The sequence below is a fragment of the Stegostoma tigrinum genome, chromosome 19 (assembly GCF_030684315.1).
Source record: "Stegostoma tigrinum isolate sSteTig4 chromosome 19, sSteTig4.hap1, whole genome shotgun sequence".
In the NCBI taxonomy this organism is placed as follows: domain Eukaryota; kingdom Metazoa; phylum Chordata; class Chondrichthyes; order Orectolobiformes; family Stegostomatidae; genus Stegostoma; species Stegostoma tigrinum.
The window spans coordinates 30980503-30997967 of record NC_081372.1 but is presented as its reverse complement, the minus strand read 5'-3'; the positions used below and the strand labels follow the sequence as shown (position 1 = coordinate 30997967).

Below are 17465 nucleotides of genomic sequence, written 5' to 3'. Positions count from 1 at the left end.
GTTAGAATGTGGCCGATCTGATTGTGACCTCCATTCCAATTCCTTGTCTGTCCACCGTAACTCTTTGTAACCTCCTATCATCTATCGTATTCAAGTAGATTGGGTTTGGAGAGCAGAGAGATTAATTTGATCAATGCAACTTGGGATGATGGGAGGAGAGAGGCAAATAGAAGAATCAAGAGGAGCGAGAGGAGGGAGGATGAAACAAAGGCAACAATAAAGGTAAAAGAACAGGTGGAGAAAGAAAAAAGGGAAGACGGTAAAAATGAGCGAGGGGTGCCAGATAGATGGTGTATGCGCAGAATAGGTATGGAGAATGGATGAAGAGTGACAAAAAGTGGGAGGTGAACAGGTAGGAAGAGGATGGGATTGAACAGAATAGAATGATGAGAGGCATCAGATCAAGATTCAGGAGAAAGTGCAGGGAAATTATTTCAACGAGATTTCAATAGCAAACACATGCAGCAAGTGGAAAAGAGCATCCCGTTACACTTTCTATTCTCTATGTTGACAGGTCCTATCCCAGTTATCTTTCTTGATTGGTTGAGCCAAAGATTCTCAGTAGTTGGGAGCTCGTGTAATTTTAGAACCAGCAATAAAAATATAAACATGCAACACTATTGTGTGTATTACAAATGAATTACAACTTGACCTTTAGATATTGGGAAAGTGCCACAGAGCCTCCCAGTCTCTTCTGTCTGGAATGTGTAAAGATTTGCTAAGATCATTCATGTACTGCAGCAGATGCTATTTTGGGATCTAACATGTTTGACATTGATGTTTGTAAAGATGAACACAGCACCACCTGCAGACAGTGTAGGTTTTGCAAGTGAATATGAAACATATATAAAATAGAAAATTGCATTAGAATCAGTGACATAAAGGCTCTTATTGAATATGTGTTTCCTTTTTACTTAAAACCTTTTATCAACTGTTAAGTATTTGTCTGCCTGTACTTGTGGTGCTTGACCATCAAATTTGATGCTGTTGTGCAAAGATCAGTGCCTTCCAATTCCGGTACAAATAAACCATTCAGTACGATCATAGAAATTTCAGCAGGGAAGCAAATAATAAATCCATCTCATCTTCACTGGTTCTAATTCTTCAACTGTAGCTACTTATTGCAATCGTATGTCTCTGCCCTTATTTTGTACCTTTTCTCAAATACTTATGAATTTCTTTTCCAAAGCTATTATACCCTCTGTCTTGTGTGTTTTAAAGAGTTCGGGTGTTAATAAATATTTGTATTTACTTTTTGCTTCCTCTCCTTTCTGTGTGATGATCCTCCGCTTGTGCCTTCTAGTTAGTGAATTACCAACTAGCAGTAGCAATGTTTCGGTACTCAAAACATGCTGCAATTTGAAAATCCTTGTTGGACCCTGTTTAACATCTTTTGAAATGCAACAAATCTAAAATATGCTCTTTATACTGGTGCTGAAATCTTTGAAAAAGCAAGTGTATCTCTAATAAAAACAACTAAGATAGTGCCATTATAGCTTAGATTGCGTTGTGCTTTTCAAGTGACATGATGTTACACACTAGCAAGCAAATGTGATGAGAAATAAGGTACTAAAGATGCTGAAAATGTGAAATACAAACAGAATGCTCGAAATACTCAACTGATCAGGCGTCAATTGTGGAGAGAGAAAGAGCATAATGTTTTATTTTGATAATCTTTCATTAGAAGTGCTAATAACCAGCAATGTCAACTCTGGGTGGAATCTTCTTCCCCTTGGCGCTTGCAAATGGTGGGACGACCATCCTCAGGTTGGGAACTTGATTCACTAAAATGGTTGCGTGTCTGTTGCTTTTTCCCAGTGTTAAATAGTTATCACACCCCCTGGGGTCCTCCAATCCAGCCAGGGGAAACATTGCAAATGCAACCATCCTGCCATTCCCTTTGAAACTTAATAAACGTTTTATTTTTAAAATGAGATTGCCTGTCACTGTCCCAAGCCGTCAGGTGTACGGGCCCAATATCGTAGGCTTCAATCATATCTGAACCCCTGCAGTATGGAAGCAGGCTATTTGACACGTTGAGTCCACACGGACCCTCCAAAGAGCATCCCATCCAGACTCATTCCGCTACCCTATCCTTGTAAGCCCACATTTTCCATGGCTAACCCAGCTAACCTACACATCCCAGGACACTATGAGTGACTTATAACCTGCACAGTTTTGGACTGTGGGAGGAAACACCCGGAAAATGTGCAACTCCACACAGAAAGCCACCCGAGCTGGAGTTGAACCCTTGTCGCTGGTGCTTTGAAGGGCAGTAGTACTAACCACTGAGCCACCGTGCTGCCTCAAAATCATCCTATTGCCCTCTTTCACCCATACCTCACAGCCACTGCAGACTGATATACCTCTTTGCATTCTGTCTGTCTTTGTGCAGAGAAGAGAACACATAACGAAGTGACAGATTTCGGCTCTGGGAGGGTTTGGGACTAGGTGTTCAGTGGGGTGTTTCTCTAGTGACATGCACTTTGTCAGCCAGTGGAAATACCTGGCTCATTGGTAAAGAAGTCTTCTTCCAAGAGGTTGCAGCTGTGACTGGGCGTGACTGCATGAGCCTCCTGAAACACTAGTGCACAGACATCTCGAGAAGGTTTATTCTTCTCAGTTACCTTCTTCCGGCTGGATCTTGTCTCTCCCTCCAGCAAAGATAGGATAGATAGTGCTTTGGCCTCTGCCCTTGACCTTCAGCAGAGATAGCCAGTGCATTTACTTAAGCTGCTCCCATACTGAGCTGAAGACTGCTAACTGGGAAGTACAGCTCCACCTGAGTGCTGTGCTGGACAGATAAAGTGCTTTCTAAGAGACTGAAAGTCAATTATTAACATGAAAGCATTCTCTTTTGAACAGTGTCTTCTCACTGGCCAGGTTTTCTCAGATTAAGAGTTTCACAGGAAGCTATTCCCACTGTGGAGACCCTAGCAACTTGCTGACAGGTTGGTAGACCAATCCCAAGTTTGGAAAATCCAGGATTTAAGCTTAAAACAAGTCCAAATTTTACACTGACAACTATCTCAACAGATTCTTGCATACAGAGCCTATTCCTTGAATGCATTTAAATCTGTCCTGAGGAAACCTTAAAAGGGTGGGATAATATCAATATCCTGAATCAACAACAGTTCCAGGACTTTCTCACAAATTCTGCGCTCTGTTTCAATTAGGATGCTAAAAGTTGAATGTAACCCACTAAATTGTTATTACACCTCAGAGAAAAGAATTTGCCTAGTGTTAGGAGAATCACTTGCCCTAATTCAATTTTAGTTAGCTTGTTGTCCATGTGTGCCAGCTAAAATCGGAGTAGCTCATTAATTTATGCAAACTGTCAACTATTGTTCATCTGCAATTGACAGTCTGGTTTAATATCTGATTTTTGCAATGTACATAAAAGCATGGGTATATTAATAAATTATGAAAGTAACTGGTTGCAAAATAACAACCTGGGTGGCAAGAGCTTACATAAGTATACAAATGCAAAAAAAATAGCTAAAGTGAATGTTGGTCCCTTGGAGGATGAAACTGGGGAGTTGATAGTAAGGAACACCGAAACAGACTCACTAAATCAATATTTTGCTTCAGTTTTCCCAGTGAAGAACACTAATACCATCTTGATAGTAACAGCTAATGCAGAGATCATAGAAAGGAAGGAAGTTAGATCAATCATCATCACTAGGGTAACTAGTGCTGAGCAAGCTATTGGGATTGAAGCCAAAAAATGTCTGCAAGGAGGATGACCTACCTACTAGGGTCTTAAAGGAAGCAGTGACAGAGATAGTGGATCATTAGGTCATAATGTAAAAATTCCATGGATGTGGGAAAGGTTCTAGTGGACTGGAAAAATGGTAAATAGAACACCTTCGTTCAAAAAGAGAGGAAGTGGCGCAGAAAGTAGAAAACTACAGACCAGTTGGCTTAATGTTATTGGAAATTGGTAGGAACAATTATTAAGGAAGTAATGACAGAACATTTGGAAAATCATAGTAGAATCCATCAGAGATGAGTGTGATCTTATTAAGGATAAAGCGGGTTTGCCTAATTTGCTTGAGTTCTTTGAAGATATAACAAGCAAGATGGATAATGGGGGAGCAGATTACTGAAGGTGCTGGAATCTGTACTGAAAACAAAAAGTGCTGAAGATCACAGGTCAAGTAGCATCTGGAGAGAGAGCAAGATAATGTTTTGAGACTAGATGATTCTCTTCATCAGAGTGCCTAATGGGGATGTTGTAGATGTAGAAAATCTGGACTTGCGGAAGGCATTCAATAAGGTGCTGCACAAAAGGTTAATACATGAGGTAAGATCACATTGGGTAGGGTAATTTATTAGCTTGGATAGAGGATTGGCTAACCAGCAGAGAGTAGGGATAAATGGATCCTTTTTGGATTGGTAAGATATAACTAGTGGGATACAACAGGGTTCAGACGTCAAGTCCCAACTATTTATAATCTATATTCATGATTTTGGACGTGGGGATAGAAAGTACTGGTCCAAATTTGCAGATTACACTAGTATAGGTGGGACCTTAAGTTATAATGAAGGAATTTACAAATAGATGTGGACAACTTAGATGAATGGGCCAAAATAGAGAGAAAGTCATTTGGTGCAGAGGAATCTGGGTGTCCTCAATCATGAATTTCAGAAAACTAGTATGCAGGTACAGCTGGCAATAAGGAAGACCTATAGAATTTTGCCATTTATTGCTGAAGGAATAGAGTTTAAAAAAAAGGGAGAGAAATGTTGCTGAAACTGTACAAGGCATGAGTGAGTCCACACCTGGAGTATTAGGTACAATTTTGGTCTCCTTACTAGAGGAGGGAGGTAGTTGTATTGTAAACATTGCAGAGGAGGTATTAATTTCAGAGACGAGGGGTTTGTCTTGTGAAGAGAAATTGAACTGTTTAGGTTTATACTCTAGAGGTTAGAAGAAAGAGAGGTGATCTAATTAATGTATATAAAATACTAAAGGTAATTGACGAAGTCGATGTAGAGAGGGTGTTTTCTCATGTGGGATAATCTGGAGTAAGACATCTTAGTTTTATGATAATGGGTAGCAAATTCAAAACAGAGTTGAGGAGAAATTATTCCTGTCAAACAGTCATGAGTCTGTGCAGTTCACTACCCCAGAGTATGTTGGATGCTGGAACGTCAAGTAAATTTACGTAGGAGCTAGACAGATTTATTGAATAGTAATGGACTGAAGGGTTCTGGAAAATGGGCAGAAAAGTGGAGTTGAGGCCAAGGTAAGATCTGCCATGATGATATCAAATAGCAGAACTTGTGGGGCTGAATTACCTCATCCTGCTCCTGTTCTTATGTTCTTATGAATTAGAAGCAGATATAGGCCACTCAGCCCTCCGCTTTGCTTGGATCTGATTTTTCCATGTTCCTGTCTAACCCAGATAACCTCCATGTTCCCACCTATCCAAGATAACCTTTCATCCCCTTGCTTATCAAGGGCTGTTGTCGTGAAACGCCAAAGGCTGGTGTTGGTGCAACAAAGCAGTCCTCGTCAAATGTAGTAATCTCAATGTTTGGAACTTGAACGCTTGGCTGGTACAGCCCAAACTCAAATTTACTTCATGTTGGATCATTACAGCCAATAGATATAGGAACCAGCATATTGGCAATATAGAGCTGAACTGAAGCCTGCAGCCTGCACTGGGGTGAATGGTCAGCGAGACAATCTGCTACTTTTGCAGGCTATAAATAAAAGAAATGAAAGCACAATTGATTTTTAAAATTTTGTAATGACCAAAATTTGCTATCAGTACAAATGTAATTTTTTGCGAAGTGAATAAGCTTTAAAAAAGACAAAGTCACCCCACAAAAAATTGCTGCAAAGTCCAAAATGTAACATTAAAACTGCAGTAATGTACCTTATGTCATAGAAATAAGTCTGTTGAAGTGTTTTTTTGAAGATCCCTGAAATACACAACCCACCAGTTCACTTTATTTAAAAACCTTTAATTCAGAAAATGAGGTGTAATCTGAAAAGTATCTACTTTAAAGGAATAAAACTTTGTATCAGTATTCAAAAGCACTATGAATGATACTCCTAGAATCTGAATTCTATTCATCCATTTCCAAAAATGCTTTTTACAAGTGCAACCATAATTGAATTGAATTGAAATAAAAGGAAAGCATTGCTTATTAAGGTAAGATTTAAGATTTTCTATTGTAATAGGTGTTCACATAACTGATTAGCTGTATGTTTGTTCCCCTGTACTGAGATGTTCAAAGTACGTATCAGGTTTTGGAGGTTTGTAAACCCACTGAAATTTAGAACCGACCAAGGAGAAAAATTTTACTTGCAAGTAGTGAGCTGGTAATGGCAATTAAATGAACAGAATGATGCTGTCATCCTCACTGATACAAAATAACCACACAGGAAAAGTAATTTTATATATATTTAAGTATTAAAAAATAAATATTTGTTTTAATCACGATTCCGAGGTTTGTGACCGATCTTGAAAAATCGCACAGCATTTCTGTTCAAGGAGAAATCTATTATATTTTTTAAAAAATGCTCTAAATTTTAAGCTTTTAATGGAGAATGACTGCTCAACATGCTGCCTTGTGCCTACAGCTACTGGACATGAGGATCTTCGTCGACACAGATTCTGATATTCGATTAGTACGACGCCTACGTAGAGATATTGCAGAGCGGGGCCGTGATATTGAAGGAGTCATCAAACTGTACAACAAATTTGTAAAGCCATCCTTTGAACAGTACATTGAACCAACAATGCGACTGGCTGACATAGTGGTTCCAAGAGGTAACAACCACTAATACACAATTTTTACTTTGTTACGTGTAATGTTTGTGAAAACAGCCATAATTAAAGCTTTCAAAAGAAAAAGAATTGTTACAAAACAATTACCAATTTCAAATCCAATGAATTGTACGTACTTTATTTGAATGATATTAATGCCAATGTTTTAGTGAGCATATTTAGCTTCTCCAATGGATTTGATAAATTTGATATTCTCTGGTCCAGTCATGCCAAGGTTTTACTACTGGTATTATTTTTATATAAATGTTAATAGATTTAAAGTAAATGAGTTAATTCTGGTGCCAATGAATGAACTTTAAGTGGAAAACATAGCTTTGGGAGGCTGATGCCGGGAAGGCTGCCTCCAAAGATATGGAATCATAGTCATTGAGCCATACAGCTCGGAAACAGACCCTTCAGTCTAACCAGCCCATGCCAAATATAATCCCAAACTAAACTAGTCCCACGTGCCCACTGCTGGCCCATTTCTCTCCAAACCTTTCCTGTTAATGTGCTTATCCAAATGTCTTTTAAATATTGCAATGCACGTTCAAATAAATTGGGCAGTTTTGGGTTCCTAGTGAGAAGTCATATTCAATGGAATTGCAGGCTAGAGATTCAACATTATAACCTTGAAGGCCAGTATCCAACTCTGTTCAGTAAGACTATTCATATGATTTGTGCTTTTGATCTTTAAACATTTCACACATCAATGCAATTTAAGCAGGCTAGTGGCTTGTATTACAGGTGGAACTTTCTTCAATCCTGCCTAATTCCAAAATATCTTCAATTTTTAAATTCTTGTTGTCACTCCTTTTATTTCCTGTCAACATTCACCAGAAAACCATAGCAATCCTCAACAAAACTGAGGTCTTCATGTTAATTGGTTATTAATGAGAAGTTGAGTCATAAAGGAACATCTGAAAACAAGTTTTATTTTCTCAGATGTTATAAAAATAATACATCGATAATGCAATAAATTTAGAAAATTTTGTCAGTAATTAGCTCACTTCTGAAAAGAAGTTTTTCAATTTGCATCATCAGCAAAATAATTTCACTGGTGTGATTTCGCCCATTTATTTTCACTTTATCATTTCATGTGAAAACATTTCCAGATGTTTCTAAAGCAAAGACAGCCACATAAGCCAGGGAATTCTTATTTAATAAAATAAATGAATATTGCTTACTAGCTAACTAAATACCAGCTGTGGCTACACGTAGGATGCAATTTTTATTGAGAAACAATGTGGGGGAGGTGACAAAAGCTAATTTGAAAACACATTGTTTTTGCAGTCCATGCCCCTGCAATCAATGTTTTATCTATTGCCTTTGTTTTAAGGAGGAGGAAACATGGTTGCCATTGATCTAATAGTCCAGCATGTCCACAGTCAGCTAGAGGAGGTAAGCAGAATTTTTTAACGTGATCACCTCTACAGTTCAGAGAAAAGACATGGTGCATAATGTAACTATACAAAGTTGTAAAGCTGTTTTATTGTAGATGTTGTGAGAGCTCTAAACTGAATCTGCTTATCAAAAATACAACAGGTCATGAAGCAACCTCAGGTAGCTTCTTCATTGGAGTTCATTGCACAGAAACACTTCCAATATCAATAAAATTCATGATTTTTTAAGCATATGAGCGAGAGAAGTTTTGACATTTAAATCAGCCACGAAAATTAAATGGTGCGAAGTTTGGTGTTTGCTTACTGCTACATTTCCTTTCTTAAGTCCTTAACCCTTTCAGCATCATGCTCTGTTTGGGCAAAGTGAAGGATTTCTGCTTTAACATGTTGATTTTACTTTTCTTGTAAATTTAAGATGTTATGGATGTATTCTGATATGTAGATTACTATCTTCAAAACATTTTGTTTCAAAGTACATTCTGAATAGTGTTCCTCCATAAGGAAAGAACCTAATGCTACTGTATATGCTGACTCTGTTAAATGAGTTAACAGCTTTGTCTAACTAAAGCAGCTAAAGTTTTGTTTTAAAACTAATTTTTAACAATTCACTGCACTGTACAATTTTATAGTCTCATTTCTCAATTGATTTTCAATTTATTTTTATAATTATGTATTATTATAATTGTTTATTTCAAAAACAACTATTGTTCCTTAAATGTACTGTACGAAGTGAGAAATCTTAGCAACAACTAATTTGGCCTGAAGCAAGCAATAATTATGCAGCTAATGTCTGAGACTGCAATAGCTTTATTAAACAATTTTATTCTTCTACTGGACATTTGACATGTATTAATATTATTGTGAATATTATAGATCTTATTCTTTCACTTTCAAATACAAGGCAAACAGATCAAATCCATGACCTACATCAGTGTACCCGAAATGAATGCATTCTGCAGTCACTAGACTTTATGGAAAGTCCCTTGTGAGTCAGCTGGTTGTGTTTGGGAAACTGATAAGGCAACTTTATAATCAAAAAAATGGCAAAGACGTGGTGCAATTTTCATTTGTAGTGCAAGTCAGTACCAGAGATGCACACGTGGTGGGATTTGTATAGATCCTTCCCATGTTCATGAGTTCCTCTACAGTTACCCTGTGGACTCACTGCTGGAGATCAGAGGTAGACATGACCTCGGTATATTCATTATGAAAAAGTCAAGAGATATTTATCTCCTGTTTCTATTTGGGTAACCACAAACTATAGACTTGACTTAATTATTTTTTTGCAAACTGGTGTCTCATTAAAGGGGAACTGTTTTCATGAAGCTGTATGGTAAAACTTTGTTTATTTAGGGACAGAAAATAGCCAGGACTCTTCTAGATCAGCCTGAACCCATTTTTGAAACAATTTACTTCTGAATCGTGAGCAAGCAAATAAAAACGTGTGCAGAAAATTCTTAATTGAAATGGTACACTTTTTCAAACAATAGTTCTTCATGTATCATTACACCACACTGTTTAAAGATTCATACACCGGTCCATTATAAGTAATCAATGATTTGACTGTTGCAAGTTCATCTGTCTCCAGCACCTTATTTTGAAAAAGACCTTAGGAAATTGCAGAGTCCTTGAACCTTTCCCGATGAGCTGCCACAATAAAATGTGTTTGCTGAACAATTAGTAACCAAGTAGTGGGCCTCCTCATGAATATGGGGGGGTGGGGGGTGAAAATGAGAAGGTGAATGTTTTTCATGATTGTTTGTGTAGTCCAAGTACACCACTAAGCTGTCAAAGCTGTGTCTTATGTCTCTGGTTGGAGTCTATACCCACTTCCTAAAGAGTGCTTGATTTCCAGAAATTACACTTTGTGCTTACCTCCTCTAGGTAGTTGTATTATGTTTACATTTATCGTTCAGCTCAGAACTCAGCTCATTTACTATTAAAATACCTAAAAGTTCAACACCTTTGATTACAGTTAAAATTTTATCATTCTCAGTCTTCTGGAACAACATTGTTATATCCTGTACAGTCGTGCTTCAAAATGTGTTGTTATTCCCATGTGATTTGACTGCCCTGATAGATTGACTCAATGTGTTGCTGGATTTCTGGTTTCATGCTTATGTTATTCTATATACATTGACTCGTTCCAATTATAGTTTATTTTTGAAAACGAATCTATGGATCCCAGTTATTTAGAAATAAATCCTTTTCTTTGATCTAAAAACAAATTGGCATGAACAGAGCAATAAAGATCTCTTGTTGCTGGAATTTATATCTGAACCATTTCTTCCAAACCGAATCTAATCTAAACAACACAAGTACCCAAAATTCAATACACTCGGTCCTCATTCTCTGTGAAGAATAGAGGCATGAACTTCCTATGGATAAAAAAAATTAAAAATCCCTCCTTATGCACCACAAAGGAACACACTATGTTTATTGTGTGAGAAACTGGATGAGAGAATAAGAAAAATTTAAGATGTGATCTGGGGCCTACCTCATGAGTATGCAGATCCATGGGTAGCAAATCAATGGATAATGAAAATTGAGTGTAGTAGGTTAATCCTGTAAATTTCACAGAATTGATCAGACCAGGATGTTGAGTAATATTTGATGTATAAAGTCACTCATGTCAGAAATAGAAAGCCTGTTACTCTAAGCATAGCCTTCTAGTATCTGTGTGCAATCCAAGTTAACAGTTGTTTGGTAGGTAAGTGGAATAAAATGTGGTTTGTCGTGGTATCTTTTCATTCAGTATACACTGACCTTTCTGCATGTACCTTTTAATGCAACAGCTTTGCTTTGTGGCAACATTTTCACCTTCATTCACATTGTGGTGTTTTTCTTTTTTTTATTTTCCAAAACACATCAAAGCTCTTAAAGTTAATTTCATCAATTGAATGAAAATACAGGTGGATGAAAGATATTAACTAGACCTTTTTGAGCTGTTTCACAAGATGCTGATGTTAATACATTCTATATAACGAATTTGTATGTCGTAAATTGCATGTCTTGCATTGAGTTTCCATTACATTGTAATGATGTCTGTTTGACCTTTTTTTTGAATTTCCATTACAGTTTAAAGCAGTGAAGCCTTTTTTTTATATCTTTAACCACATTTTCACTTTACTAGCAATTGCCATGTTTTATTGAATTACAATTGGCTGTTGATAAACTGCAGAATACAGTGCACTTGTATGCATCTCCAATTGACTAAAATCCTACCTGTTATGTAAGCTGAAAAAGGTGTGCCATTTAAGTATCCATTTAGGAATGAAGTAATTCTGGCACAAACAAGAAAAACAAGTCTCTTGAATGATTAATGCAAAGTATCATTTAATATCTGATAAGATTTAGAAGGCAAAAGGATATTTAAGGGATAGTTGTTGCTATAAAGGGAGCAGGCAGAAAACAAGTTTACTTGTAAGGATGATCCAGTTGTGGAATATGACCTTCATTTTATATTTTGTACAACTTCAAAAATTATCTTATAAAATGATTTTATTTACATGCAGACATATTTTTACAGTTAGACTGTGACATACTACTCAGCATATTTTTATGACTTGAAGAAATGATAATTTAGAACATTGAGTTGAAGTGTCTTTTCTATCACTGTGATTGATTTAGCAGGTTGAATAGCCAATTAATACTTTTGGTTCCATCTCCATAATTTAAAAAGTGAAGCTTCTCAGCATTGCTGAATTTAATTGGTAAAATTACTCAATACAAAACTTTTTTTACCAAATTACGTTAACTGATTTTTGTTTTTGCTTTTAATGCACAACTTTAATAGATTGTGTTTCTAGTTGTTGTTTAACAAAGGAAGTATTGCTAAAATTCATGTCATTGAAATAGGTTAATCTCCCACTCTTTTATCCCCAAGTGAAATTTGACTGACCAACATACCTAATTCTGAGTTTCACGCTACCAGACAAGCTTAATTAATTTCAAGGCTACTTGAATTAAATTCCTATTTTCCACTGCCATAACTGAGATGGCAATAGTTGTATGTTTATAATTGTAATTATTTAGCTTTAATTATTGATCTTAAGATGTAGTTCCTTTAGTGAACAGAAATTTGTGCTGGGGGTAGGAGAATCATGAATATGTTTGCATGTTTATTGTGACTTTGAGTTCTTTTAAAGTGTGGTGCCACCTAGTGTCGGGTTTGAATGTCAAAATTCTCCCCAATATTTCCTTCCTTTTAATATGGCTTGTTTGATGTGGTTGTCTGCTTCTGTCGCCATAATATGTTGGAATCATCAGAACATGTAGGAGGCAGCAACAGTGGATGCTGCAGAATGAGTCAGCCATTAGATGGTAAAAACCGAAGCAACTGTAAATTGGAAGCAAAAACACAAGTTGCAAGAAAAGGTCATTAGGCCTGGCAGCATCTTTTGGGCCTGGTCCCCTCTGCAGCCCTCTGGACTCAGTATTGAGTTCAATAATTTTAGGGTCTGACCTCTTCCATGTCCTAGCCCCCTACCCCACACACCAGGCCTTCTTATCATATAGTCTGCCATTACACACTACCTATTTTTTGACACTAATGGTCTCCATTAACAGCTATTCGTGCTCCTAGCCAGCTTGTTATCCACTCCTTTCTCTGTCCAACGGTTCTTCTCTCTCTTTGAGCTCTACCCTCCTTTTGTTTAGTCCTTACCCCTCCCTCCACTCTATCTCTGAAATGTTAACTCTGATTTTGCTTCACAGATGCTGCCAGATCTTTCATAGAACATAGAACGGGCGACACGGTGACTCAATGGTTAGCACTGTAGCCTCACAGCGCCAGGGACCCGGGTCGATTCCAGCCTCGGGTAACTGTTCGTGTGGAGTTTGCACATTCTCCCCATGCCTGTGTGGGTTTCCTCCCACAGTCCAAAGATGTGCAGGCTAGGTGGATCGGCCATGCTAAATTTCCCGTAGTGTTCAGGGGTGTGAGGGTTATAGGGGGATGGGTCTGAGTGGGATGCTCCAAGGGGCGGTGTGGACTTGTTGGGCCAAAGGCCTGTTTCCACACTGTAGGGAATCTAATCTAATCAACATAGAACATTACAGCGTAGTCCTGGCTCTTCAGCCCTCGATGTTGCGCCAACCTATGAAACCGACCTGAAGACCGTATAACCTACACTATTCTATTATCATCCGTATCTTTATCCAACGACCATTTAAATGCCTTTAAAGTTGTCGAGTCTACTACTGTTGCAGGCAGGGCATACCACGCCCTTACTACTCTGAGTAAAGAACCTAGCTCCCCTCAATTTAAACTTATGTCCCTTCGTGCTAGCCATCACCATCTGAGGAAAAAGGCTCTCACTGTCCACCCTATATAACCCTCTGATCATCTTGTATGTCTCTATTAAGTCACCTCTTAACCTTCTTCTCTCTAACGAAAACAGCCTCAGGTCCCTCAGGCTTTCCTCATTAGACCTTCCCTCCATACCAGGCAACAACCTGGTAAATCTCCTCTGCACCCTTTCCAAAGCTTCCACATCTTTCCTATAACGCAGCAACTAGAACCGTACGCAATACTCCAAGTGCGGCCACACCAGAGTTTTGTACAGCTGCAACAAGACCTCATGGCTCCGAAACTCAATTCCTCCACCAATAAAACCTAACACACCGTACGCCTTAACAACCCTATCAACCTGGGTGACAACTTTCAGGGATCGTATTTTTCAATGGACAAATTTTATTTAGAGCCTTGTTTTAAAAAGAGCAGCATTGAACAAAATGTTTGTGTAAATCAATTCTCCCACCTCCAGCCCTGATAAATGGGGAAATTACTCAATCATCTCCTGTGTGGCTGGAAGTGGTGATGCCACTCTATGTAGCTTTCCTTTTGCTGGGGAACATTTCCTTTTGGGTTTGTAATCTGACTTTTGCAGTTCTGACCCTGATATTCCTGCAAGTTTCAGGTGGGATTCTGTGCCAGATTCTTTAAATGGCCTTCACACAGGCCTCCCACTGGGCTTTCTGTTGGGGCATCTCTTCGGCTTCACATCTCCTCCTTACTCTGAATATACCACATAATTACAGTTGATCCTCATGACTCTGCTGCACTCTCTGCCTAACCCTTTGAACAAATGGCATCGCTCAATGATGTATTTAATTTGGAAGAGTGGAAGCAATAAATTTAAAATGAGGTGAAAATTTGCAAGTGAAATACGCAATTTGCTATTTGACAAGTAGTATGTACCAGTAACGTATACGTTAAGTTAGTGAGCTGATAAATTTGGATATGGTCTGTACATTTCTAAAACTGAATGATACATAGAATCTGCAGCACAGAAATAGGTTATTTCAGCCTAATCAGTCCGTTCAAATAGTTATATTTTGGAAAGATCCTTCTAACTTCTGTGTAACCTTTATCATAATATTGAATTAATTTTTTCCTCCTGTCTTTATCTAGCTTCTCTAGGCAGTTTTCCCACCACTGGGAGATTGGCGTATGGTCTCTTCTGCAATTACATGGACTGGCTTAGCATGTTTACCACTGGGAATTAAATCCACCCAACTGAAAATATATAGCAGTTTTCCATCCCCTCATTTTCAATTCTTACTGCTATCACTATCATTCCTCATTCCTCTCTCACTAACTACTGAAAGCATTTGACTTCTTATGACCTTCAGAATTCAGAAGACATTTTGTCGTGCCTTCCCTTAACTCTGGAAGTCCCAACTTCTCAAATCCCTTTTCCAAAAATATAAATTCTCATCCTGCTATCAGGAGTGGATTGATTCTGTATCTTTTTACATGTGCTTTCTGCACTTAATAACAGACAGCACTCAGACTGTGTTCCAGCAATATTTTTCTGGAATGTTATGCATTTTTCCTGATTTAGCAAGGAAGTACATATCTGAGCATCTACAGTGGGAAAACTGCTTGACTATATTGTACAGGATGTTAACTGTGGAGAGGCCAGAAAATGTATTTGATATGCATTGAAAATCAATATAGCATGCTTATCTACTCATTGTTTGAGGAATATGAGTTATTTGCTGAGAAAATAAGTTTCTTAAATTTTCATATGTTATTTGTTAAGATTCTTCAAGTTAAGTAGGGTTAAAGTTGATGAACCAAATAGGTAATTATCTAGATAACTAAACTAGCAGTAGGAATCAGAAGGTGATGATATGGGGGTACATATGTGCTGTGGTTGGGGAGCAAATTGATAAATTAACTTCTGGGTTCATTTTTAATTCAATGAATTTGGAATAGAATGCATATAATTTGTATAATGTGCTACCAATACTGATCGAAAAGACAGGTGACATACAAAGGATTTAGTAGTCCTTTACCAATTAAATAGCCTGATTAAGTTGCTTTCAGAGTTTGGCCTGTGAGCAACATTCAACATTCATTCCTAAGCTTTCTGACTCAAAAAGCCAGGTTCTTATTTCATACTTGCAGGTTCCCATTTTAATTTACATTTTGTAGTGTTGGGTTTAGGCCAAGATTACTTCTCTTTCTCCACAGAAGATGCCACAACTGCTGTATATTTCCAGCTTTTTCTGTTTTTTATTACTTTCAGTACCATTGCATTATTGTCAGATAAATCCAGAATTGAAATGCTAGCCTTTGTAAGTATTGACATATTAAGATGCATGAAATTTATTAGGAAAATGAATTTTAAAGTAAAATCATAAAATACTTTTGGCACAAAAGTTATTCTGCCCTTTAAGAGATAATAGGAACTGCAGATGCTGGAGAATCGAGATAACAAAGTGTGGAGCTGGATGAACGCAGCAGGCCAAGCAGCATCTTAAGAGCAGAAAAGCTGATGTTTCGGGCCTGGACCTTTCATCAGAAAAGGGGCTAGGCCCGAAATGTCAGCTTTTGTTCTCCTAAGATGCTGCTTGGCCTGCTGTGTTCATCCAGCTCCACACTTTGTTATTCTGCCCAATAAGTCTGTGCTGTCGCTTGACATGACCGGTTCAGCTGGTACACCACAGCATCCTCTACCCCTGCAAATCTGATTTCTCTAAGTATTTCTAGAGGTCACTTGATTTTACTTTACTTTCACCATTAATCTGCTTCCAACGCCCTTTTCTTGGTGGTATCTTGCAGCTGAAGTTGTATAATTGGCCTTCATTTCATCAGCAAATGACATATAGAGGCTTAGACCTATCTTGGGACAACTGTTAGAAAATTTATTTAGCTGATTTCTATTTAATTAATCAGCTTCATCCTTGGAAGATGTGGGACTTGGAATATAAGATACTGGAGGAGGCAAGGGTATGGTGGGCCTGTCCTTCAATAATTTTCTGACTTTGATACTTAACTGCCAAAATTTGGAATCAAGCAAATGTGAAAACTCATTCTGTTTTAGCCCCTGAGTGTATTTGTAAATGTAGCTTATAAAGACAAAAGCGCTAGGTATTCCTGAACAACAAATCTTGGTTATAGTCAATTAGAAATAAATTCATACCAGATGAAAGAACAATTATCCAGGTAATTAACAAATAAAAAGAAAAATTGTCATGTTCTCTTAATGACAGATCAACTGAAAATTTGCACTGTATGCAAAATTGTTATTGATAGGCCCCATCAAATGGATTTTATAGCAAATTAAAACCAAAAGAACTGCAAATGCAAGAATGGTCTCTTGGTCGAAAGCCTTAGCTCTAATTTCTCTCTACAGATGCTGCCAGGCCTGCTGAGCTTTTCCAGCAATTTCTGGACTATATTGCATTTCTTTACATCTTCAAGAAATCTGCTTATAATTCAAACCCAATAAGTAATTCTTGAGGTAGAGTCAATCACGTTACCTAATTTTCATGCAGCAAGATTCCAGAAAAGTCAAATTATGACAGCCAGGGTAAATTGTTGCTGGTAGTAGATGACAGTAATGTTGGCTAAGACACCAGGAGGGTTCTTGCTTCATCTTTGGATGTTGTAAACATCCAACTAAGTGATAGACAGTATCTCTTGATCTGGCATTGCAAGCAATATCAGGAAGCAATGCCCTACGATCTTAAGGTAGTGAGGCAAGTTCTTTGATCTCCCAAACGTGGCCAAGGTCAATAAATACATGTTCATTATCCATAACTGACCAACTGCAGCTCTAAGCCGCATTAAACAGCTTGTGCACACTGCCAGCTATTCATCCTTGATGATCATAGCGCCCAAACAGATTGCACAACACCCACTCACGCACTTACCTTTCTCTTGCAGACTTCCTCTTGCAGGATAAGTTAGTACACAGCCAGAGCTTGCAGGTGCTGATGAGAAGAGTTAGGCACATCTACATATCTTAATTGTGTGAAGGAG

General features: G+C 37.9%; 1 protein-coding gene across 4 annotated transcripts in view; it reads left to right on the top strand.

Annotated features, from left to right (window-relative positions):
- LOC125461422 (uridine-cytidine kinase-like 1) overlaps window positions 1–17465 on the top strand; it is a 120783-nt gene that overhangs the window by 63704 nt on the left and 39614 nt on the right. For all 4 annotated transcript variants that reach the window (XM_048550177.2, XM_048550178.2, XM_048550180.1 and 1 more), the window contains exons 6-7: window positions 6599–6788; window positions 8125–8186. In XM_048550177.2, coding sequence (XP_048406134.1) covers window positions 6599–6788; window positions 8125–8186 — 252 coding nt within the window. The remainder of the gene's footprint in view (window positions 1–6598; window positions 6789–8124; window positions 8187–17465) is intronic.